We start from the raw sequence: 27,416 nt of genomic DNA on the forward strand, positions 1-27,416 counted from the left end.
AAGAACGACTGCCGAAAAGCCTCCGTGCGCGCTCGAATCTATCTAATTTTACATTCGTGATTTCCTCGGGAGGTGTATGTAGGGGGGAGCAATATATTCGATACCTCATCCAGAAACGCACCCTCTCTTGCAGAGTCTGCCACTTGAGTTTGCTGAACATCTCCGTAACGCTATCACGCTTACCAAATAACCCTGTGACGAAAGGCACCGCTCTTCTTTGGATCTTCTCTATCTCCTCTGTCAACCCGATCTGGTACGGATCCCACACTGATGAGCAATACTCAAGTATAGGTTGAACGAGTGTTTTGTAAGCCACCTCCTTTGTTGATGGACTATATTTTCTAAGGACTCTCACAATGAATCTCAACCTGGCACCCGCCTTACCAACAATTAATTTTATATGATCATTCCACTTCAAATCGTTCCGTACGCATACTCCCAGATATTTTACAGAAGTAACTGCTACCAGTGTCTGTTCCGATATCATATAATCATGCAATAAAGGATCCTTCTTTCTATGTATTCGCAATACATTGCATTTGTCTATGTTAAGGGTCAGTTGCCACTCCCTGCACCAAGTGCCTATCCGCTGCAGATCTTCCTGCATTTCGTTACAATTTTCTAATGCTGCAACTTCTCTGTATACTACAGCATCATCCGCGAAAAGCTGCTTGGAACTTTCGACACTATCTACTAGGTCATTTATATGTATTGTGAAAAGGAATGGTCCCATAACACTCCCCTGTGTCACGCTGGAGGTTACGACTCAGTCTTATAAATTTTATAAAGTTCCTTCTCTTCGTTATAAACCACTATTATCGTGTAACGGGTGGCAGTTAGAAAACTTTATAACTAACACAGATACAAAAGTGGGAGCTAGACTGCAAAATGTTGAGCACGGCTGTCATAACTGTTTCCAAGTGTTGTAGTCTGTAGCTAGTATAAGACCTCTTGTAACATGTACGCCCTAATGAATGTAGTGTTGAACATGAAGGCATCTTGGTTTATGTATGACAGGGCTCCATGCCCTAATCGTGCAAGGGTAAATAAATAAGTACCAGAACACGCTTAAAGTACGGTGAACAAGCGGATGTAGTTCTAGTGAAGCCCGAAGCCGCTGGAAACGAAAGAAATTCGTGGTTAAACTAATGAAAACACGGTGGCTCGTTCATACAGGAAATTAAGGCCGTTAATTCAGAGCCGCAGTGAATGGGGCAATTTCAGCGTCCGGCAGCGGGCGGCGGCTGCCGGTGGCTGTGATAACAACAACACGGCGCTGCCCCCCCCCCCACCTTCTGTATTGGTAAACACCTCGTTAGCCTGACCCGCCGTCAAGCTGCGCACGTCGCTTCGTTAAAGATGCAACAGCCGCTTTCACGCGCGAATTTTCATGAATTACTAACAATTACGAAATTAATGCAACGCGTAGCTGCTTTTCCCTTTTATGTTTTCGTAATTCGAAAGGATAACTACGCTGCGCAACACAAATAAAGGGTCTACCTTTGCGAGGTGTAAGATAGAAATTTTGCCCGAAGGTCACAACAACCTTCCCCCGTAAATTGAAAAACTTACTTCGCTGAGGATGACTAATAACAACCAAAATTGCTAGCACTAACAAAGGACCGAGCGAGGTGGCGCAGTGATTACCATACTGGACTCACATTCGGGAGTACGACAGTTCAAACCCGCGTCTGGCCACTCTGATTTAAGTTTGCCGTCTTTTCTCTATATCGCTTCAGGCAAATGCCGGGATGGTTCCTTTGAAAGAGTACAGCAGACTTCCTTCCCCAGCCTTACCTAATCGGATGGGACCGATGACTTCATTGTTTGGTCCGCTCCCCCAAGTCAACCAACCAATCACTAATAAAGAAATAAAAGCAGTTACATTAGCGTAACAGGACTTTCGCTAAGTGCGAATCCTTGGAACAAAAGCGATGTTGTTGTAGCGAAACCCTGTGTTGCATAAAGTTAAAGAGCTTTATTCGAGAAACAGTGTGAGAGCATTATGCTGACAACATCTCGTGTCATCGGTAGGGATCGAGTGGAAAAGATAAGAGTAACTGAATAGAACAGGAAATAAAATCGATAATACTAGTGTGATATGCCCTTCGCAATACCCTGTGCCGTGGCTTGCGATGTACTCATACATACACTGAAGAGCAAAAGAAATTGGTACACCTGCCTAATATCATGTGGGGCACCAGCGAGCACGCAGCAACACGACCTGGTATAGACTCGACTAATATATGAAGTGGTGCTGGAAGGAACTGACACCATGAATCCTGCACGGATGTCCGTAAATCCGTGAGAGTACGATGGGGTGGAGATCTATTCTGAACAGCACGTTACAAGGCATCCCAGATATGGTCAATAATGTTCATGACTGGGGAGTTTGATGGACAGGAAGTGTTTAAACTGAGAAGAGTGTTCCTGGAGCCGCTCTCTAGCAATTATGGACATGTGGGCTGTCGCATTGTCCTGTTGGAAATGCCCAAGTCCGTCGGAATGCACAATGGACAGCTGGACAGGATTCCTAGGTATGTGTCACCAGTCACAGTTGTATCTAGATCTATCAGTGGTGCCATACCACTCCAACTACACACGCACCATACCAGTGCAGAGCCTTCACCAGTTTGAACAGTCCCTTGCTAACATGCAGGGTCCATGGATTCATGAGGATGTCTCCGTACACGTCCATCTGCATTTGAAACAAGACTCGTCCGACCAGGCAACAAGTTTCCAGTCATCTACAGTCCAATGTCGGTGTCACGTGCCCAGGCGACGTGTAAGGTTTTGTGTCGCGCACTCATCGAGACTACCAGAGTGGGTCTTCGGCTCCATATCGAATATGTTTCGTTGAATGATTAGCAAGCTGACACTCGTTGATGGTCCACCACTGAAGTTTGCAGCAATTTGCGGAAGGCTTGTAATTCTGCCACGCCGAACGATTCTCTTCAGTCGTTGCTCCCTTCTTGCAGGATTTCCGGCCGCAGCGATGTCAGAGATTTTTTTTCAGTTATCCTGTTTTACAGAATAACTGATATTCACGGTACATAGTACAATGTCGTACGGGAAAAATCCCCATTTCATCGCTACATCGGAGATACTGTGTCCCAACGCTCGTACGCCGACTGTAACACCACGTTGAAACGCACTTAAATCTTGATAACCTGCCAATGTAGCAGCAGTAACTCATCTAACAACTGCGCCAGACACTTGTCTTATACAGGCGTTTGCGACCACAGAGCCGTATTCCGTCTGATTGTATAGCTCTGTATTCGAAGACGCATGCCTATACCAGTTTCTTTAGCTGTTCTGTGTATGTAGATAAATAGCGCGGGTTCCTCGTCGTACGTCGTTCAGCTCTGGACTGCCTTCACGCTCCTCTCGTTTGGGGAGAACCTTCCGCAGCCCCGTTTGTACGCATCGCCTCGGTGCAACACCGACTCAAAGGAAGCGCTTGTTCGTGACGTCACGTCAGCTAGGCACGGCGAACGCCAGGTCTGTTGCAGGCACACTCGTATTGGTGGTGTGTCCCTCTCTGACACAGGAAAATGTGAAACTATTGGCGGTAGTTGACCAACACACATTGTTCTGAGAGAATTCTGCAATCAATTAATTGTGCAATTCATTACATTTCTTAACAAATAGCGTACTCCTGAACTTAAGTTTCCACATGTTTTAGGGATTGACATACAAAAACAACTTCATGGTCCAGCAGCAACAGAATTCGTACTTCTTTACCTTATTTGTAAATCTGAGGAAGTTACGTTTGTACTGGGTTGCTTTTACAAAAAACTGTGAACATATTGGTGCTCTTCTTTAAGTATCTTGGTTGAGTATGGGGTGAGGAGCACTGAATGTTAATGAAATATCTTGCGATTGTACACGTTGGGGGAGGGGTTGGGGGACAGAAGAAGAGGCAAAAGAGAGATACTTGTTTTATCAAATAATTTTTTTTTATCTTATAGTTTCTCCTTTAAGCTGCAAGAGGGGAATATTTATCTTTTCTAATGTGCATGTTTAAAAAAATTTAAGCTCAGAAGCATTTTCGATCTATGAAGCTATTTTGTTTCCTGTTTAGAATTCCTTTCGTTGAAAACAACTGTAATCTAATGACGCAACAGTTGGACATTTCCACATGTAAATTAGTTTACATTTCCAGTGCCGATGTCAAACGAAAATAAATAACTAAATAAAAGAAACGAGTTCATTGTAAGGGGGTTGGGGTAAGTTTCGATAACAAAATGGATCAAGTAAATATAGTTTCTTGAATGTAAAAGTTCCGAAGCTTGCAATGGGGCAAAGCATCTTCTCATATTGATCTACGTTTGTTTCGACAGGGTTCAGTAATACAGAACCATGATCTTCATTTGTAGCTTTACGATGATAAGAAAATCTTTCATCTAAATAAAACTGCAGAATCCAAAACAATACCAAACATTTTGTCCAAAAATAAGAGATTTATAGTGATGAGCGCGGCCAGGTGTTTCTGCCTGCAACAGACCTGGCGTTGGCCGTGCCTAGCTGACGCCGAGGCCTTCCTTTGAGTCGGTGTTGCTCGGTGTGACCGCTCGCTACTTGTTGGGTAGACGAGGTGACGTCAGAGAGAGCAGCAGCAGTTTGGCCTCCTTTCTAACGGGCCGCCGCAGGCCGGCAGACTCGTGAGGCGGGGCGCGGGGGGCGTGATCCCGGGATCAGCCGCCGCCGCCTCCGGCGTGATTACCGGGGGCGGCCGCCTCCGCTTTACTGCCCCATAAAACAGGTGGATGGGCCTCCCCTCTGCCCCGCTAGTTAGCCGCTCCGTTGCGGGGTGCAAACGCCGCTCCTGCTGCTGCTGCTGCTGCTGGCTCACTCGAAAAGTTCGCCGCCTTTATCACCGGCGCCACAAAATTATCTTCACTCGCCTCTTTACGTCACGCCAGCACGCTGCTCCCTCACTCTTCACACGAAGACAAAGCGATTCGCTACGTCTCAATTGGTTTCATTGGGGATCACTCTATCAGCCGCCAGTACCTCCTTCGTACTGATTCTTAGGAATGCAGAAGGACGGCGTAGGTTATTTTCAAACAGAAACATTCCAAACATTAAAATTAAAATGATATTTATTAAATAATAAATATTCAAATACGCCCGAACAGGTCATGAAGGCTAAACTGCACCGACCGGCCGCCGTGTCATCCTCAGCCCGCAGGCGTCACTGGATCCGGATATGGTGGATCGCGTGGTCAGCACACCGCTCTCCCGGCCGTTTGTCAGTTTACGAGTCCGGAGCCGTTACTTCTCAATCAAGTAGCTCGTCAGTTTGCCTCAGAAGGGCTGAGTGTACACCGCTTGCCAACAGCACTCGGCAAACCGGATGTGTTGTGACTGACATTTCTGCAATTTTTCACAAACACAAATTTTATAGATGTAAGTTCACAAGGTTGATGACTGAACAACAAACGAAAGGTAACAATAACGATGCCAGTAAAAGTCTCCTAATTGAGGCAAACAAAAGTTCACTTCTAATTTTCCTCAAAGCTTCGCGGTAACACACACACACTAGTAACAGTCCAATTCAGAGACGAAGACGTAATCTTCAACGGTCGCAGTACACGAGGTCGGCATCTGGCGTGAACTGAACTTCGGTGCTGGTTCTAGCCCCTAAATAGCTGTTTCCAGCCAATCAGGTTTTGGCGTAGTGATACTTCCTGCGGGCATTGGCTCGAGCTCTCCCTGCAGGAAGTAGTGTTCGGAATGTCTGTTTCCATTATCTTGTATGTAAATATCCAGTGTGTACCATGGTGCTTTTGCTACGCCTCTGTGGTGTAAAGTGATTCTGATAGCTGGTGTCCAAGGTTTTTGTTAATCATGCCATTTGCGTTCTCGTGGACAATATTAGATTAATTACAGTGTGGACAGAGGCATTTGAACAGTCATTCATCCCACAATGCGTACGTGAACAGAACAGGAAGAAGCCCCAATAACTTGTATAGTGGGAAGTACCCCCCGCCATGCGCTTATCGGTGATTTGCAGAGTATTAGCAGGCACAACAAGATAAACTATTATTAAACAAAACTTGAGTTTAAGTAGTTCAATATCAAAAAAGTTTATTTGAGTGGCCATTCTCCGCAGCAAGTACAGAAATACTTGTTACGTAAATAAAACCGCATTTTCTTACTGCAACTTAATTTATTTTTCCCGGGTAGAACTTTTGATGCCAGATACAGAGAAGATTTGTTCAAATGGCTCTGAGCACGATGGGACTTAACATCTGTGGTCATCAGTCCCCTAGAACTTAGAACTACTTAAACCTAACTAACCTAAGGACATCACACACATCCATGCCCGAGGCAGGATTCGAACCTGCGACCTAGCGGTCACGCGGTTCCAAACTGGAGCGCCTAGAACCGCACGGCCATATACAGAGAAGACATTAGAGCCTGGAAGTATGATACAAACCACTGCTTATTTGCAGAACACCTATGATAACAGAATGAGATTTTCACTCTGCAGCGGAGTGTGCGCTGATATGAAACTTCCTGGCAGATTAAAACTGTGTGCCCGACCGAGACTCGAACTCGGGACCTTTGCTTTTCGCGGGCAATTGCTCTACCAACTGAGCTACCGAAGCACGACTCACGCCCGGTACTCACAGCTTTACTTCTGCCAGTACCTCGTCTCCTACCTTCCAAACTTTACAGAAGCTCTCCTGCGAACCATGCAGAACTAGCACTCCTGAAAGAAAGGATATTGCGGAGACATGGCTTAGCCACAGCCTGGGGGATGTTTCCAGAATGATATTTTCATTCTGCAGCGGAGTGTGCGCTGATATGAAGTTTCATATCAGCGCACACTCCGCTGCAGAGTGAAAATCTCATTCTGGAAACATCCCCCAGGCTGTGGCTAAGCCATGTCTCCGCAATATCCTTTCTTTCAGGAGTGCTAGTTCTGCATGGTTCGCAGGAGAGCTTCTGTAAAGTTTGGAAGGTAGGAGACGAGGTACTGGCAGAAGTAAAGCTGTGAGTACCGGGCGTGAGTCGTGCTTCGGTAGCTCAGTTGGTAGAGCACTTGCCCGCGAAAGGCAAAGGTCCCGAGTTGAGTCTCGGTCGGGCACACAGTTTTAATCTGCCAGGAAGTTTCACCTATGATAACGTAACCACAAACCAACCAGTAGAGAAGAAGACATGAAACAATTGGAATTGACAATAAAAAACACCTCATAACCATGCAAGGAAATTTCCACATACAGAAAACCAAAGCAGAAAGGAAAACCCTGTCGAGTGATCAAGCACACATGCCGAACAATTCATTGCTTACACTAACAGTTAAAATAATAGAATAACACTCCAAAAGAGAATTATTATCATAATAATAATAATAATAATACCCAACACATTTTCACTCTCTTGTTCACCTCCACAGAACATTTCAACCAAAAATCAAATCAACTGATTACCAGACGTTTCAAGTACTGTCTAACAGCTATTACATTCATATTCAAGACTCTACTACTGAAACCACGAACAGTCCCCGCCACACGCACATACACACACACACACACACACACACACACACACACACACACACAATTAAAGAAAACACAACCCAACCCATATACACACTATTAAAAAAAACCATATACACACTATTAAAAAAAACCATATACACATTCTTCAGCTCATTCTTTCTCTCTCTCTCTCTCTCTCTCTCTCTCTCTCTCTCTCTCTCATACACACACATACACACACGCACGCACACACACACACACACACACACACACACACACACAGCACAAACACACGCACAGATATAAACATGATGAATAGAAGTTAGTTTGAAACATATACTTCTTAAGGTTGGCAACATGTAGGTAAACAAACCAAAGAGGAGGAAACGCATAATGAAGTTACAATATTTATGTTGGTAAAAACATAGTGTTCTAAGATATAGTTATATCGAGTGGCAAAAGAATAATAGTACACCACAAAAAAGAAGGAGAAACATGGGGAACACTGTGAACAAGTTTGGAATGTAAAACTATGCTAATGTGTCGGTAATAAAGGGGTAGTGCGACCTCCAGACCAGACGAGAGGAAACGCAGATCACAGTAAACTGTAAGCAGTAACTTTTTTACATAAAAAAACGAGACATTGTAGCATTGCTCTTGGGGGACGAAAAGAAAAAGAATTGTTATTTTTATATTTTTTGAAAAATTTCGAAAAAGTGAATATTTTGATGGGCCACTTGGCAACAGAATCAGGGATTGATTACACCATCGTAATAACATACGTTGAGCATTAAATACCTGAATAAGAGCAGCAGACTGATTTATTTGAGATCGTTCGGAAGAAACATTATCATTTCTGTGCGTAGTCATACTCGGAACAACACTAAGGGACCAGAAGATTTATAGACTTTAAAAGAAATGCAACGCTACACAATTAAAAAAGAAGTTGATTCAGAAATAATAGGAAAACGATAATGTTACTTCTGCCGCATGCTGTGTTCGGACCATCAGCGTGATCGTAATTTCTGGTGATGGACTAACACAAAATAATTATCATTGAAGTAAATGAAGAGATGGAAATCATCAAGGTTAATTTACTAAAATAAGCACACGTATCTTTAACACACGTTTTTATTGCTACGTACCTTTTCATATTAAATTACAATAGATGACCATCGTGGTTAAATACTTTATACGTAACAGTCAAAATGCCCTCTTGATGCTGTCTGTTCGTAATCAGTTACAAGAAACTACATGTTTTCTGATTGGAAAAATAACAATTAGCACATTAATTGAATATTTTCACATAAAATATAAAATACCGATGCGGAACGCAGCAAGTCCGCGTCCACCTTTCATGGAATACAAACAGTAAAAGGTGAGGCGCCCAATGCCTCATTTGTCTTGAAACAACAGAATTCTTTTTTATGTCATTAATCGATACATGTACACCGAGACTTACAGTCACCGCGAAAGAACGGCAAAGATAAAGAATAATAGATTCTGTCGCTGCTATGCGATGGTTCATTTCTTTTACTTTACAATTGTTCGATAACTTTAGGCCATCAGGAGTATACTATTGAGCGTATATTAATGTTTGTGAGGCGATAATTACTAATATTACAACGTGTACTATTTGATAATCTAAAAATAACAAAACTGCATCGTTATAGGTCCCACTGAAGATGCCTTAGAGCAAGAAAAAGCGAAACGCGTCTGGGAAAAATAAATTAAGTTGCAGCAAGAAAAGGCGGTTTTATTTACAAAGAAGTAGTTCCAATAATTGAGTAATAGCGCCACTTGGTTCTTGTGTAATGGTGCCGTCCTGCTGTGTAGCTGCAGCTTCCAGCTGACAGGGTGACCAAGTCCAGCAGAGCCCTCAGCACCTCAGAGCCCCGCTGAGAGATGAGCGACTGACCCGCGCCCCCTGGCTACACTGTACTGATTATGCTTATCCATTACGCATATTTTAGAACCGTGACTGTATATAGAATGTAAATAAGTTATACAAAACTGCAACCAGGCACTTTATTGAATAATTACGTTCTGTTTCATGAACGGTTTTCGAACCTTTTCAGGTTCATCTTCAGATGGTTTCAGGAAGTTACATCATTATTGCTAGCACAATGCTGGGTGCTGGTTCTACGACAAAAAGATGGAACACACTATAATGTATCGCCATGACTATAGGTTATCTGTCGATATGGATGTAAATTTAGTTTTTTACTTACTGCGATAGTATAGGCGGCTTTTTTCGGTTAGTGTCCATGTGTCTGCCTCCATTTTGATGTCCAGTTTTTGTATCACTACACACACTTCCACAAAAACTATATTAATTACACTCTGATAGCGAGACTTTTCCAGCATCCAGCACGCGCTTTACAACCGTTGCTTGTAACAAAAAAAAAAAAAAAAAAAAAATTCAAATGGGTGTAAAATCATATGGGACTTGACTGCTAAGGTCATCAGTCCCTAATCTTACACACTACTTAATATAAAGTATCCTAAGGACAAACACACACACCCATGCCCGAGGGAGGACTCGAACCTCCGCCGGGACCAGCTGCACAGTCCATGACTGCTGCGCCTCAGACCGCTCGGCTAATCCCGCGCGGCTGCTTGTAACAAAGATCTTGACAGAAAGATATGGCATAGGCGTACTTTTCACAGAGATGTAATTTGTTCTTTTTTACATGTATTAAGGTCGATATAAGAGCAAATATTTTTCTGATTGAAATATTTGCTCTTATATCGACCTTAGTACATGTAAAGAAGAACAAATTACATCTCTGTGCAAAGTAGGCCTATACCATATCTTTCTGTCAAGATCTTTGTTACAAGCAACAGTTGTAAAGCGCATGCTGGATGCTGAAAAAGTCTTGCTGTCAGAGTGTGATTAATATATTTTGTGTGGAAGTGTGTGTAGTGATACAACAACTGGAAATCAAAATGGAGGCAGACAGATGGACACTAACCGAAAAAAGCCGCCTATACTATCGCAGTAAGTAAGAAACTAAAATTACATCCATATCGACAGATAAGCTATAGTCATGGCGATACATTAAACTGTGTTCCATCCTTTTGTCATAGAGCCAGCACCCAGCATTATGCTAGCAATAATGATGTAACTTCCTGAAACTATCTGAAGATGAACCTGAAAAGGTTCGAAACCGGTTCATGAAATAGAACATAATTATTCAAAAAAGTGACTGGTTGCAGTTTTGTATATTTACATTATACTGTACAGTACTGTGCTGCACTGTGCTGCCTGCAGGCCTGTGGCGATGGGTCCGCGACGCCAGCAGCTAGGCCTGCTGGACGAGAGCGAGCTCTTCATGGAGCTGATCCGCGACGTCGCCAACGAGCTGGACATCGACGTGCTGTGCCACAAGATCCTGGTGAACGTGGGCCTGCTGACGCACGCCGACCGCGGCAGCCTCTTCCTGGCGCGCGGGCCGCGCGACGCCCGCTACCTGGTGGCCAAGCTGTTCGACGTCACCGTAGATACGGGTGGGTACAGTACTATAGCCAGCCCGGCCCGCCAGCGCGCTCTGCGCATGTGCGGCAGCAGCGCTCCTGCCGGTGTTGCACCTCTACTGCAGCCTGCTCAATGAATACATACTGCACATACTCCAGCTCTGCGCTGTTATTTAAGACACTACAAACTATAAGTTGTTGTTGTTGTTGTTGTGGTCTTCAGTCCTGACACTGGTTTGATGCAAACTCCTCTTCTCCCCAATTCTATTCAATACCTCCTCATTAGTTATGTGATCTACCCATCTAATCTTCATCATTCTTCTGTAGCACCACATTTCGAAAGCTTCTATTCTCTTCTTGTGTAAACTATTTATTGTCCACGTTTCACTTCCATACATGGCTACACTTCATACAAATAATTTCAGAAACGACTTCCTGACATTTAAATCTATACTCATTGTTAACAAATTTCTCTTCTTCAGAAACTCTTTCCTTGCCATTGCCAGTCTACATTTTATATCCTCTCTACTTCGACCATCATCAGTTATTTTGCTCCGCAAATAGCAAAACTGCTTTACTGCTTTAAGTGTCTCATTCCCTAATCTAATTACCTCAGCATCACCCGACATAATTCGACTACATTCCATTATCCTCGTTTTGCTTTTGTTGATGTTCATATTATATCCTCCTCTCAAGACACTGTCCATTCCGTTCAACTGCTCTTCCAAGTTCCTTGCTGTCTCTGACAGAATTACAATGTCATCGGCGAACCTCAAAGTTTTTATTTCCTCTCCATGGATTTTAATACCTACTCCTAATTTTTCTTTTGTTTCCTTTACTGCTTGCTCAATACACAGATTGAATAACATCGGGGAGAGGCTACAACCCTGTCTCACGCCCTTCCCAACCACTGCTTCCCTTTCATGCTCCTCGACTCTTATAACTGCCATCTGGTTTCTGTACAAATTGTAAATAGCCTTTCGCTCCCTGTATTTTACCCATGCCACCTTTAGAATTTGAAACAGAGTATTCCAGTCTACAGTGTCAAAAGCTTTCTATAAGTCTACAAATGCTAGAAACGTAGATTTGCCTTTCCTTAATCTTTCTTCTAAGATAAGTTGCAGAGTCAGTATTGCCTCACGTGTTCCAATATTTCTACGGAATCCAAACTGATCGTTCGCGAGGTCGGCTTCTACTAGTTTTTCCATTCGTCTGTAAAGAATTCGCGTTAGTATTTTGCAGCCGTGACACTTACTAAGCTGATAGTTCGGCAGTTTTCACATCTGTCAACACCTGCTTTCTTTGGGATTGGAATTATTATATTCTTCTTGAAGTCTGAGGGTATTTCGCCTGTCTCATACATCTTGCTCACCAGAGGGTAGAGTTTTGTCAGGACTGGCTCTCCCAAGGTCGTCAGTAGTTCTAATGCAGTGATGTCTACTCCCTGGGCCTTGTTTCGACTCAGGTCTATAAGACGCACCTCAATTTTTAAACATTTTTTAAACAATAACATTTTTACCGTTTTTATTATTACGTTGCAAAGCCACACTAAAAAAATTCTTATCAATCTCAATGAAGTTCTACAACAGACCTGTAACTAAAATGTTATTTTATTTATTTTAAAGACAACCAGTTTCGGCATTTCATTATGCCGTCTTCAGGACCAATATGCATCTCTCAAAATAAACGATGATGCCACACAATGCCATGTATCTGATAAACTTAAAACTTCGTTAACCTATTTGCACGGGGAAAGAGCAGGGCGAGATAAAATATGGATTCTAATTACAGTTATCGAAACAAGAGAACGAGTACACAGTTCAACCTAAAACAGGGCGGTGTAGAGAATTTAGCTTAAGACAGACGTGACGAAGAGTTCGCTATATGGAAAGAATTTGGTACGAAGAGTTGGGACTGATAAGCAGCTCTGATCACAAACTAACTAACGGTGCTCCATCAAACAGTTGCACCGCGGTCTTACCGCCATTGCCCCGTGGTACGGCTGCAGAGGGAGTCCCTACCGTCCAACAGCATCCCAAATGCGTCCAGACTGGAACTCGTCCCAATCTTCAACTTCCTCGTTCGCTCTTTTACACCTGCGAGAGTACACACAGGCTGGTGCATCTTCCAGCCAATCACAGCGCTCGCTTCTAGGTGCAACGCGACGTCGTAATCGGCTCGCATCAAAAGCGAGCTTTATGGCTGTCTTATTAACCCGTTTTAACGGACAGACTCTGCCGAAAGATCTGGATACTTCTACCTCTAACTTACATCAACCACGAATTCGGAAGGAAAGATCTTTCCACTTAAGCGCTCCAAGTCACGTACGCCAAGACAGGGAGGACTGGTGTCCTCTGCCACCATTACTCTCCTTGTTCTACGATCCCCCCCCCCTCCTGCTATTCCTTGTTCTACGACCCACCCCCCTCCTGCTATTGCTTGTTCTACGACCCCCCCTCCTGCTATTGCTTGTTCTACGACCCCACCCCTCCTGCTATTGCTTGTTCTACGACCCCCCCCCTTCCTGCTATTGCTTGTTCTACGACCCCCCTCCTGCTATTGCTTGTTCTACGACCCCCCCCCTCCTGCTATTGCTTGTTCTACGACACCCCCCTCCTGCTATTGCTTGTTCTACGACCCCCCCCCCCTCCTGCTATTGCTTGTTCTACGACCCCCCCCCCCCTCCTGCTATTGATTGTTCTACGACCCCCCTCCTCCTGCTATTGCTTGTTCTACGACCCCCCCTCCTGCTATTGCTTGTTCTACGACCCCCCCTCCTGCTATTGCTTGTTCTACGACCCCCCCTCCTGCTATTGCTTGTTCTACGACCCCCCCCCCTCCGCTATTGCTTGTTCTACGACCCCCCCCTCCTGCTATTGCTTGTTCTACGACCCCCCCTCCTGCTATTGCTTGTTCTACGACCCCCCCCCCTCCTGCTATTGCTTGTTCTACGACGCCCCCCCCCCCCCCCTCCTGCTATTGTCCTGCGCGTTCCAACGGTTCATCCTACCTTTCATAAGCTCGGAGAGACCAGAAAGTTCGCTTTAGCCCACAGCCAAACTTGCAGAATGGATTTCAAGCAAGACAGTGAGTGTTCATGACACAAAAGCCGCTGATCGTACATAAAAAGTCGGGATTAAAATTGAGCACAACCCCACGGATTACTTCTCATACTCATTGTTCCTAGCAAAAAATGATAAAGATGGTATATGAAAAAGGATAGAATACCGTATCTAGCTGATAGGCTATACTCTAATAAAATATGTACTCAAATAAGCGGAGTCTACCAATATACACCCTCCGCAACGCGCACTGTCGCTTGCGGAGTTGAGACGTACCAGGTGTATAAGTATGAAACCGGAATTTGGCTACAATAATTACACGTCTGTTGTTTGAAACAGATAAACAATATTTTATTCAAAATAATTTCCGCTGCTATTTATACATTTCTCCCACCTCTCCGGCAGGCTATGAATGCTACGCCGAAAAAACAGTTCCTCTTTTGAAGCGAACCAGTCAGCGAGCCATTATTCGTACCATTTCGTTCGAATTTAAGCGTTGTTCAGCGACGCTACGACGTGTCCCAGTACTACAAACAGACGGAGCCAAGTCTGGGTTGGGTTGTTTGGGGAAGAGACCAAACAGCGAGGTCATCGGTCTCATCGGATCAGGGAAGGACGGGGAAGGAAGTCGGCCGTGCCCTTTCAAAGGAACCATCCCGGCATTTGCCTGGAGTGATTTAGGGAAATGACGGGAAACTTAAATCAGGGTGGCAGGACGCGGGATTGAACCGTCGTCCTCCCGAAGGCAAAGTCCAGTGTCCTAACCACTGCGCCACCTCGCTCGGTGAGCCAAGACTGGAGAATAAGCCGCATGCCGTAGTATTTTCCAACTGAATGCCTCGATCGTTTCCCTGACCCGTTTTACTGTGTGTGATGTGGCGTTATCATGGAGCAATATGACTTGGTGTTGCCTTTTTCCATAATCTGCTCGTTTTTCACGTTATGCGTGATTTAAAACAATTATTTGCTGTTGGTAGCGGTCAGTGTTAACGGATTCACTAGGTTTTAGCTGCTCATAATAGATTGCACCCTTCTGATCTCACCAAACACAGATAATTGTCTTCTTTCCAAAGCGATTTGGTTTTGCAGAATGTCACTATTCGATGGAGAAACGATTTTCTGTTGTATCTGGCGACAGTATTTCACAAGCGGTTTTTCGATTTGCTTGCCATCTTTCATTTAGTTCATACGGAACAAATTTTCCCACTTTTTGCACCTTTCCTACAGCTTTCAACAGAAGAGAAACGGGTTACTGCGTCACATTCAATTGTTTCGCGAGTACCTGTTGAGTTTGAGTATCATCTTCATCCAATAAGGCCTGCAATTCGTTGTCTTCGATCTTTTTCAGTAGTTTCCCTCGCGCTTCGTTTCTCACGGCAAAATCACCAGTTTTGAATTTTTTGAACCACTCGAAATACTGTGTTTTACCAAGAGCATGTTCACCGAAAGCTTCGACAAGTATCTGATACGATTCTGCAGCAGTTTTCTTCAAATCATAACAGAAAACCAATGCTGTCTGCAAATCGTAGTTCGTAGTCACAGAACTCGACCTGTTTACGGATTTGAAGCAGATACCGATGTGCGCAACTTGGGTTGCTGTGTGTCGATATTCGCCGTCAGCCGTTACAGGAAGCACATGGCTCTGCAGACGCGCTCTCACGGGCCCTACACTGTCGGCTAGAATCATCTATTGGCAAATTCCGGTTTCATACTTCTACACCTGGTACATGGAAATGTGACGCAGTGTCCCGGATTCGGCGGTGACGCCCGAGCTAACGACCACCTCCCCCATTTGATAGTTAGCATCGTATTCGTGCGATAACTGTGTAAACGGGCGAGTGATTTGCCACGGCCGCTGGCTGGCGCCCGCCATAGGCAATACACCCTGCAGCCTCGTCATCGGTGTTGACAATGATTCAGCGGGGTCTGCAGCTCGCATACCGATCGCCGATTTGTCGCTGCCGGCTTCGGAATATTCATCAGCGAGCAGCGCGTCACATCCTGCTGCGTCGGCCGTGCGAAATTATTCGCCGTCGGTTTTTCGGCCGAATATCGGGACACCGTTCCGCTTCGCAGGTTATTTAATTCCTCCCTTAAACGCACGGCAAGTTATTTAATAACGCTCATCAGTGTAATCGAAAATTACATTGTCTCCTAGTTATGTATCTCACCTGATGGCAACAAAAAAAAGTCTGTCTCCCAGTGGAGGCAAATGGGATTATCGCAGTTGCGCGTCGAATTAAGCTGGACGGCAGTGTAAATGAATAACAGCTGCGACGTGACGGGAAATTTTAACCGGACGGGTGCAGTGGCCTTCAGTTCCAATTCTCCACTGTTAATAATGTACCAGCCGATGACATTTCCCCCTTTACAATTATATTCATAATTGTTTCATTCTTTCCACTACAACGTAATAACATAAATTATTCACTCAGAAACGAGTTGTCAAAAAATAACTGGCATAGTAATAGTCATGTCTACAATTCCTCTGCAGTAATTTGACTGAAAAACTACGTTTTTGTGGATTATAATCTGCAATCTAAGAAACGAACGTCTTCTTGACGTTACAATAGTAAGTCAACTGAACATTTTCATAGTTTTCCTCCACTTTCTAACAAGGGAACCTCCCCATCGCACCCCCCTGAGATTTAGTTATAAGTTGGCACAGTGGATAGGCCTTGAAAAACTGAACACAGATCAATCGAGAAAACAGGAAGAAGTTGTGTGGAACTATGAAAAAAATAAGCAAAATATACAAACTGAGTAGTCCATGCGCAACATCAAGGATAGCGTGAGCGAAGGAGCACCGTGCTCCCGTGGTTAGCGTGAGCAGCTGCGGAACGAGAGGTCCTTGGTTCAAGTCTTCCCTCGAGTGAAAAGTTCATTTTCAGTTCATGTGACGAACTCTTATGTTTTCATCACTTTTTGGGAGTGTTTAACACATCCACAAGAAAACCAAAATCGGGCAAGGTAGAAGAATCTTTTTACCCATTCGCCAAGTGTACAAGTTAGGTGGGACGACAACATATTCCTGTCATGTGACGCACATGCCGTCACCAGTGTCGTATAGAATATATCAGACGTGCTTTCCTGTGGAGGAATCGGTTGACATATGACCTTGCGATCAAATGTTTTAGATTTCCATTGGAGAGGCACGTCCTTTCGTCTACTAATCGCACGCTTTTGCGGTGCGGTCGCAAAGCACAGACACTAAACTTATTACAGTGAACAGAGACGTCAATGAACGAACGGACAGATCATAACTTTGCGAAAATAAATAAAGTAAAATTTTCACTCGAGGGAAGTCTTGAACCAAAGACCTCTCGTTCCGCAGCTGCTCACGCTAACCACGTGACCACGGCGCTCCTTAGCTCACACTATCCTTGATGTTGCGTATCTTGCACATGGACTACTCAGTTTGTATATTTTGCTTATTTTTTCATAGTTCCACACAACTTCTTCCTGTTTTCTCGATTGATCTGTGTTCAGTTTTTCAAGGCCTATCCACTGTGCCATCTTATAACTAAATCTGAAGGGGGTGCGATGGGGAGGTTCCCTTGTTAGATATTCTTTCACTGACGATACAAGCCATATCTAACGCATTTCTCAACATGCACAAAAGGGAAACAAGTTGAATTCTTTTACCTTTTGATGCAGTATACGCCGTATTGACTTAATGTCGTGTGCTGGGCCCCCAGAACTGTCTGTTTGGCTCTTCCAATTGAGCTAACTTTGTAAGTTCATCTTTTTTCTATGGGATAAGTCACCTAGCCAAGCTGAAGTGATTCGAGTCCAAGAGCGTCTAATACGGATTATTTTTTATGTACATTCAAGGATACACTCCAAAAGTCTGCTCACAGCACTGAGTATACGAAATAATGTTCTTCAATATATTTATCCCTTAATGAATGTTGACTTTATTTATGTTTCGAATGGACAGCTAAATTTAATCGAAAAGAGTGTCCTTTTATTGGTGGCCAAATACTTCAAACTCCAACGGTAAATTTCATTGCAGGGCCAGTTTATGTTCTTATCATTAACTATATCGCATAACCTGATAGCAGAAACGCAAACCGTGTAAGTGAGACTTGAAATATCGTTTTGTTTTAGACCGTGCCTAGCCAGAAACTTATCATTTATATGATTGCTCTTACATTAACATAAATGTACGATACTTAAGTTGGACATGTGGTCTTATTCATAAATTTATTTGCGAAGTAGGAGAAACTTCAACTTTTTCTGTTTTGTTAAGTCTAGGAGGGTCGGCATGAACTTTACCTGTGCTGTCTATCTGTGCTTTCTTCTCTGTGTAACCTGCTGTTAGCACACCGTACGAGCTCAGCGCGAAGCTCGTAAGTCGCAAATGAAAGTAGTCTCGTATTTAATATTAAAACAAAAGGGCTGGCCCCCGCATTGCAATGCAACACCGTTACAGTGAAACTAACAGATTAGAAATGCAGGGGTTTTCTTTAGAGGGTCGCCTAACCAGGATCATCCGTAGGAAAATATTTTTTTTTTTTTTTTTGAGATTCAAATCAAGTCTGAATCTTATAATGATTTATTTACTCCAAAATCTCGGCGTATAACACACTAAAATGACAGAAAGTAACTCTCCAACTAAATGAACATAACGTCTAATAATGTTGACTGAGAACATGCTCCAATACAATGATCACAAAGTCTCCTAAAGTACCGAAACACAAAACTCTCTATAAGCTTGATTTAGCAGTGAATGTCCCACTATGACTCTGGGGAGGTATCTCATGCACTCGGAAGACTGTTTCGGAAACGCTAAAAGTTTCCCTAACGAGTGCAACTTGCAAAAGCAAATGTGTCGAGTCCAATATCCACGAAATAATACACCTAATCAGGCAACTCAAGTTGCTTAGCAAATCCCGCAAACTGTGAGCAGGTCAGAAAGCTTACAGCACGATTGCAAAACGTGGGACTTAATCAAAACGCAACAAATGTGCGACACAATGCGGCAGTAATCACTGGATACAGAGAGCCGAGATGATGACAGGAAATGCCTGCCCCCGACTACTTCAGGGCCACAAATGCCCCGGATGGCTTCCCGGCGACAAATGACTGAAATTGTTCCACGCTAACTTAACTCCCAACTTCTTGAACAACTCTACATGGAGGGGAGGACACAGTGACTAGCGAGAATCCTGCTTTATTTAAAAGAACACAGAGCAACCTACTCTTCACTTACAGAACGCGTCCTAACATGCAAGAGACTGGTTCTGGCTGCTAGCCATGTTCCAATCGTTGCTCAAGACCTTTTCGTCTAAGCGCGGTGGCGGGCAAGACTCAGCTGACTGAATAACAAGATTTGTTGGGAAAGGCAACGAATTTTCTCACCGTGGCAGGAACACGCAAGATCTGCATACAGGGAGATGAATTCATCACGGACAATTATGCTCTAGGGACTTGCAGTGCCTTAGCAGCAGCAGCCTTCAATGCCGCATCCACCGCCAAAGCGAGGATTGGAAGCTCACCGCACCTGCTTCCGCGAACTGTAGAACCATGGTGAACCACTCCCCTTCTTCAGAGCCTCTGCAATTGATCTTCTGTTGTCAAGGCAGATGACGAGGCAAACACCTGGGTCCACTTGTTTTTTAACAAGATAGTTTCGAACCATTCCTCTACAGTAACCCTTCCACATTCCTCAGAAACAGCCAAGAAATGATAAGAAAAATAACCAAATGTCGCTCAGCAACAGGTGACAGTCACATTACAAAACGTCAAAAGAAAATGATTTCAATTTGTTTTTAAAACTGATTTCGGTGTCTCTTAGCCACATTAATTCAAAAAGGGAAGAAAGGGTTATCAGGTATTCCTATGACTGAAAATTTCCTACTGCTCTGCACCAGTAAGGTTCAGTTATGTACAGTGAAATACATTTTTGGTCGTAGGGCTATGTTTACAAACACCGCCATTATTATCAGGTTGCTCATTTGAAGCTGTCGACTTTATAACACAGTAAAGTTGTTGTAAGGTAGTTGTTTATCGGCCTCGTTCTCTTATGTATTCTAGGATGTTTGCGCATTTTGGAGCAACGAAAATTTTGCGCATAAATGCGAAATTTTCCGAGAGTATTATTTCATACGGCGTTCATAAATGGAGGAATATAGAGTAAGCTGACTTTCTGATGATTTTATCGCCGAAATTGGTAATCAAAATCAGACCAAATATAACTGAAGTTTATCTGTGAGAACATATACAGTATATGATTCAAGTTCTCACTGGTATGGCCACCCAGGTTATTTGAACATTCGGATTTGCCTATTATCTTTCTGGCATGTTATTCTTATCGTTAACACTATATCCTGCACCACATACTTCAGCAAACTTCATTTTTATGAAGTTAAGTTTTAGCCCAATTTACTGTGAACCAATCAATAATGTGTTTCAATGTTTCGTTTATTATTCACTGTTTCGATATAATTCTACAGCATTTGATTATGATGCCAAGAGAATTACTTCTCTTAACCCAGAATCCCACACCCATCGCAATAGTACAAGTTTATGTGCCAACTAGCTCCGCAGATGATGAAAAGATTGAAGAAACGTATGATGACATAAAAGAAATTATTCAGGTAGTTAAGGAAGGCGCAAATTTAATACTCATGGAGGACTGGAATTCGGTAGTAGAAAAAGGAAGAGAAGGAAAAATAGTAGGTGGAAATGATTTTGGAAATTTGTAGTAAGATTCTATGGCACCAAACTAGTAAGGTCATCGGTCCCTAGGCTTACTTACACACTAATTAAACTAACTTAAACTAACTTACGCTAAGGACAACACACACCCATGCCCGAGGGAGGACTCGAACCTCCGACACGGGAGCCGCGCGAACCATGACAAGACGCCCTAGACCGCGCTGCTACTCCGCGCGGTTGTAGTAGATGCATATAGACTGGGGGTAAGGAATTAAAGAGGAAGCCGCCTGATAGAATTTTGCACAGAGCTTAATTTAATCATAGCTAACACTTGGTTTAAGAATCATGAAAGAAGGTTTACATGTAGAAGAGACCTGGAGACACCAGAAGATTTCAGATTAATTATATTGTGGTAAGACAAAGATTTCGGAACCAGATTTAAATTGTAAGACATTTCCAGGGGCAGACGCGGACTCTGACCACAATTTATTGGTTATGAACTGTAGATTAAAACAGAAGGAACTACGAAAAGTTAGGAATTTAATGAGACGGGACCTGTATAAACTCAAAGAACCAGACGTTGTAGAGAGAGCGTCAGGGAACGATTGACAAGAACAGGGGAAAGGAATACAGTAGAAGAATAATGGGTAGCTTTGAGAGAAGAAATAGAGAAGGCAGTAGAGGATCAAGTAGGTAGAAAGATGAGGGCTAGTAGAAATTCTTGGGTAACACAAGATATACTGATTTTAATTGATCAAAGTAGAAAACATAAAAAACAGTAAATGAAGCAGCCAAAAGGCAATACAAACGTCCAAAAAATGAAACCGACGAGTAGTGGGAAATGGTTAAGCTGGAATCGCTAGAGGACAAATGTTTAGAAGCATATATTACTAGGTGAAAGAGAGATGCCGCCTACAGAGACCATTGGAGAAAAGAGAACCACCTGTATGAATATCAAGAGCTCAGTTCTAAGCAAAGAAGGGAAAGCAGAAAGGTGGAAGGAGTATATAGAGGATCTATACAAGCGCGATGTACTCGAGGGGAATATTGTGGAAATGGAAGAGGACATAGATGAAGATGTGATGGGAGACATGATACTGCGTGAAGAATTTGACAGAGCACTGAAAGACCTAAGTCGAAACAAGGCCATGGGAGTAGACAACATTTCGTAAGAACTTTTGATAGCCTTGGGAGAGCTCCCACGCCCGGGTTCCCGGGTTCGATTCCCGGCGGGGTCAGGGATTTTCTCTGCCTCGTGATGGCTGGGTGTTGTGTGCTGTCCTTAGGTTAGTTAGGTTTAAGTAGTTCTAAGTTCTAGGGGACTTATGGCCACAGCAGTTGAGTCCCATAGTGCTCAGAGCCATTTGAACCAACCTTGGGAGAGCTAGCCATGACCAAGCTCTTCCATCTGGTGAGTAAGACATATGAGACAGGCGAAATACCCTCAGACTTCAAGAAGAATATAATAAGTCCAATTCCTAAGAAAACAGGTGCTGAGAGGTGCAAAAATTACCGAACAATCGGTTTAATAAATCATGGCTGAAAAACAGTAACACGAATTCCTTACATAAGAATGGAAAAACTGGCAGAAGCCAATGTTACGGAAGATCAGTTTGGATTGCGCAGAAATGCAGGAACAAGCAAGGCAATACTGATCCTACGACTTCTCATAGAAGATAGAGTAAGGAAAGGCAAATCTACGTTCAAGGCATTTGCAGACCTAGAGAAAGTTTTTGACAATGTGCACTGCAATACTCTCTTTCGACTAAAATACGTGGAGCAAAAGACTATTTACAGGTTGTACAGAAAACAGATGGCAGTCAAAAGAGTCGATGGAATGAATGGGAAGTGTAGGTTGAGAAGGGACTCAGACAGGGTTGTAGCCTGTCCCCGATGTTTTTAAACCTGCATATTGAGCAAGCAGTACAGGGAACAAAAGAAAAATTTTGAGTAGGAATTAAAATCAATAGAGAAGAAATAAAAACTTTGAGGTTTGCAGATCACATTGTAATTCTGTCAGAGACAGCAAAAGACTAGGAAGAGCAGTTGAACGGTATGGACAGTGTCGTGAAAAGAGAATATTAAATGAATATCGACAAAAGCAAAACGAGGATACTGGAATGTAGTCGAATTAAATCAGATGATGCTGAGCAAATTTGATTAGGAAATAAGGTACTTACAGTAGTAGATGAGTTCTGTTATTTGGGCAGCAAAATAACTGATGATGGTCGAAGTAGAGAGGATACAAAATGCGGACTGGCAATGGCAAGAAAAGCGTTTCTCAAGAAGAGAAATTTACTAACATCGAGTATAGATTTAAGTGTCAGGAAGTCTTTTCTAAAAGTATTTGTATGGAGTATAGCCATGTATGGATGTGAAACATGGACGATAAATAGTTTAGACAATAAGAGAATAGAAACTTTCGAAATGTGGTGCTACAGAAGAATGCTGATGTTTAGATGGGTAGATCACGTAACTAATGAGGGCGTACCGAAGAGAATTGGGGAGAAGAGGAATTTGTGGCACAGCTTGACTGGAAGAAGGGATCGGTTGGTAGAACATGATCTGAGGCATGAAGGTATCACCAATTTAGTATTGGAGGGTAGCGTGGAGGGTAAAAATCGTAGAGGGAGACCAAGAGATGAATATAGTAAGCAGATTCAGAAGCATGTATGGTGCAGTAGTTACTTGGAGATGAAGAAGCTTGCACAGTAGTAGGGTCAGTATTGCCTCACGTCTTCCAACATTTCTACGGAATCCCAATTGATCTTCTCCAAGGACGGCTTCTACCAATTTTTCCATCTCCCTGTAAAGAATTTATGTCCGTATTTTGCAGCCGTGACTTATTAAACTGATAGTTCGGTAATTTTCACACCTGTCAACACCTGCTTCCTTTGGTATTGGAATTATTATATTCTACTTGAAATCTGAGGGTATTTCGCCCGTCTCATACATCTCGCTCACCAGATGGTAGAGTTTTGTCATGGCTGGCTCTCCGAAGGCTATCAGTAGTTGTAATGGAATGACGTCTATTCCCGGGACCTTGTTTCTACTCAGGTCTTTCAGTGCTCTGTCAAACTCTTCACGCAGTATCATATCTCCCGTTTCATCTTAACCTACGTCCTCTTCCAATACCATAATATTGACCTCGACTACATCGCCCTTCTACAGACCCTCTGTGTACTCCTTACACCTCTCTGCTCTCCCTTCTTTGCTTAGAACTGGTTTTGCATTTGAGCTCTCGATATTCATGCAAGTGGTTCTCCTTTCTCCAAAGGTCTCTTTAATTTTCCTGTATTTAGTATCTGTCTTACCCCTAGTGAAATATGCCTGCACATCCTTACATTTGTTCTCCAGCCACCCCTGCTTAACCATTTTGCACTTCCTGTCGATCTCATTTTTGAGACGTTTGTGTTCCTTTTTGCCTGCTTCATTTGCTGCATTCTTATATTTTTTTTCCTTCCATCAATTAAATTCAATATCTCTTCTGTTGCCCAAGGATGTCTACTACCCCTCGTCTTTTTACCTACTTGATCCTCTGCTGCCTTCATTATTTCATGTGTCAAAGCTACCCATTCTTCTTCTACTGTATTTCTTTCCCCTGTACTTGTCAGTCGTTCACTAATACTCTGAAACTCTCTACAACCTTTGTTTCTTTCAGTTTATCCAGATTCCATCTCCTTAATTTCCCACTTTTCGCAGCTTCTTCAGTTTTAATCTACAGTTCATAACCAATAGATTGTGGTCAGAGTCCACATCTGTCCCTGGAAATGTCTTATTATTTAAAACCTGGTTGCTAAATCTCTGTCTTACCATTATATAATCATCTGAAACCTTCCAGTGTCTTCAGGCTTCTTCCACGTATACAATCTTCTTTCATGATTCTTAAACCAAGTGTTAGCTATGATCCGTGCAAAATTCTACCAGGCGGCTTCCTCTTTCATTCCTTACCCCCAGTCCACATTCACCTACTACTTTTCCTTCTCTTCCTTCTCCTGCTATCGAATTCCAGTCCCCCATGAATATTAAATTTTCGTTTCCCTTCACTATCTGAATAATTTCTTTTTCTTTTTTCTCGTCATACACTTCTTCAATCTCTTCGTCATCTGTGCTGCTAGTTGCACTACTGTGGTAGGCGTGGGCTTCGTGTCTATCTCCGCTGCAATAATGTGTTCACTGTGCTGTTGGTAGTATTACCAGCGCTCCTATTTTTTTTTTCATTATTAAACCTACTCCTGCATACCCCTATTTGATTTTGTATTTATTACCCTGTATTCACCTGGCCAGAAATCTTGTTCCTACTATATCTAACTTTAGGCTACCCATTTCCCTTTTTAAATTTTCTAATCTACCTTCCCGATTAAGGGATCTGACATTCCACGCTCCGATCCGTAGAACGCCAGTTTTCTTTGTCCTGATAACGACGTCCTCCTGAGTAGTCCCCAGGACATCCGAATGGGGGACTATTTTACCTTCGGAATATTTTACCCAAGAGGACGCTACCATCATTTAACCATACAGTAAAGCTGCATGGCCTCGGGAAAAATTATGGCTGTAGTTTCCCCTTGCTTTCAGCCGTTCGCAGGACCAGCACAGCAAGGCCGTTATGGTTAATGTTACAAGGCCAGATCAGTCAGTCATACAGACTGTTGCCACTGCAACTACTGAAAAGGCTGCTGCTCCTCTTCAGGAACCACATGTTTGTCTGGCCTCTCAACAGATACTCCTCCATTGTGGTTGCACCTACAGTATGGCTATCTGTATCGCTGAGGCACGCAGGCCTCCGCACCAACAGCACAGTCCATGGTTTACGGGGGGGAGTTTTGAGAAACATGTTAATCGAGAAATGCATCGATAGTTAATAATATGTATCCTGAAACTTTTCTTAAAAGTGTCTCTGACAAGGGCGTACTATCAGTAATATTTGGAAACTGTCCGAAGTGACACCTGCTATCGCAGAACTGAATAATAAAGTTACAGAATCCATTGATGAGTTTTTGCGTTAAGGCATTAGAAGAGTTTTAATGACAAGGACAGCAAAAGAAATTAACAACAGGTTAAAACTGGCGTCGAGTACGCTTAGTGAACTAGGTAGGGTTTTGTAAGTGTAGCTTCCCCTGTCTCCAAAATGGAAAATTTACAGTCGGCGTGTGTTACCAGTTTTGGCATATGGAAGTGAAGCATATATCAACATGAAAACCATTCGAAAAGCGAGGATCTTTCAATGGATAGAGACATGTTAGGAATTAATCGAAGACAGAGGAAAACAAACAAATGTTCCAGACAAAAGAGTTGAGAGGGAGACGCGATTATGACTGTACTGCAAATGTAACGGTGGTAGACGGGACATGTAGCCAGGCAAATGTAAGTTAGGCTGAACCTGGAAACTCTGCTACTCTCCAAGACGTGACACAACACTAATGTGGGCTATCGTGACGTGGGTGGGTACAATCTCTCTCTCGCTCTTTCTTCCTGTTCCTTTCTTTCTGTCTTTTTTCTTTCCGTCTTTGTATGTCTCTCTCTCTCTCTCTCTCTCTCTCTATCACACACACACACACACACACACACACACACACACACACACACACACACACACGTTCTTTTCTCTAATTTCTTCTCGTTTTCCGCAAATTTCTTTCTGACACTCCCATTCTCATCTTTCTTCTTACTCAAAGTTTTTCGTTCTTAGTTTTTAGATTCGCTGCTTTACATTCATAATGGACATAAGTGATGACAGGTATATGTCAGAAAAGTAAAAATTATTTCCAGACTTTTTTCTAAATAATTTTTTACTGTGGCAGTTGAAGAAGCACACTAGAATTTGTATCTCTTATCTACCAGCCACTGATCGTTATGACACGTCTTGACATAATTTTCTGGACAATCCTTTCGTCTGAGCTTTGATTTAATGGAGATATCAACAGGACCTGACGGGTCTGCTTACGCAAGATTCTAAAATGAGTGATAATTTGACTTTAAAGAGATATTAAAATTAATCACTGGAAAGAAAACGGTTAAAATTAACTGGAGCAGACGGCCATTGTTGATGGTGGATGCATCTTCGTTAGTGGCCAAATTGACTCCTAGAAAAATGCTATAAACTTTAAAAATACCGCCATCGGTTTTGCAGGGCCGGCATCTGTTTTCACGGGCCAAACTAAATCACAGCTGAGATACTGTGGTCAGATCATTTAAGGTTCTGCGCTTGCATTCTAGTTTGCAAAACGCTTCGTGATGATCGGCAATTAATCTCAGGGACGCTGTAGCGAGTTTCAAACGAATAGATGGTAGAATACTAATTGTATTCGGCCGCTGCGTTTCCATGCCACGATCCGTTAAGCTCGTATTGGTCGTTGCAATAAAACATTAAAGCATTTCATGCATCATACATCTATCAGGAGAAATGTTAAAATGAGAACTCATGAGACTTAACTAATTTACATTAATTTAATTGCAAGTGGTTCTAAAGCGACATCAAGTTTAGATGAATTTATGTAGGTCTCTCCATCCAGTGCATCGGACTTATCTTTATAGTCTCATGAGAGTGTTTTCGAAAACGTTAACTCTAGTTTTTGCTGTGTCTGTAGAACTGGAGGACGCGGTGAGACGCGCCAGCGCCGAGGAAATCCGTATCCCTTTCGGCGTCGGCATAGCTGGCGTCGTGGCGCAGAGCAAGCAGGTCATCAACATCAAGGACGCCTACCAGGTAAGGATGTGGAGC

The 27,416-nt window shown here is 43.1% G+C and overlaps 1 protein-coding gene across 1 annotated transcript in view; it reads left to right on the forward strand.

Annotated features, from left to right (window-relative positions):
- Positions 1 to 27,416, forward strand: part of LOC126252640 (cGMP-specific 3',5'-cyclic phosphodiesterase) — a gene marked incomplete at its 3' end in the record, with an annotated part of 583,236 nt that overhangs the window by 62,597 nt on the left and 493,223 nt on the right. Inside the window, exons 2-3 of the mRNA XM_049953543.1 lie at positions 10,768 to 11,003; positions 27,283 to 27,401. Coding sequence (XP_049809500.1) covers positions 10,768 to 11,003; positions 27,283 to 27,401 — 355 coding nt within the window. The remainder of the gene's footprint in view (positions 1 to 10,767; positions 11,004 to 27,282; positions 27,402 to 27,416) is intronic.

Source organism: Schistocerca nitens, chromosome 4, assembly GCF_023898315.1.
Source record: "Schistocerca nitens isolate TAMUIC-IGC-003100 chromosome 4, iqSchNite1.1, whole genome shotgun sequence".
Classification (NCBI taxonomy): Eukaryota; Metazoa; Arthropoda; class Insecta; order Orthoptera; family Acrididae; genus Schistocerca; species Schistocerca nitens.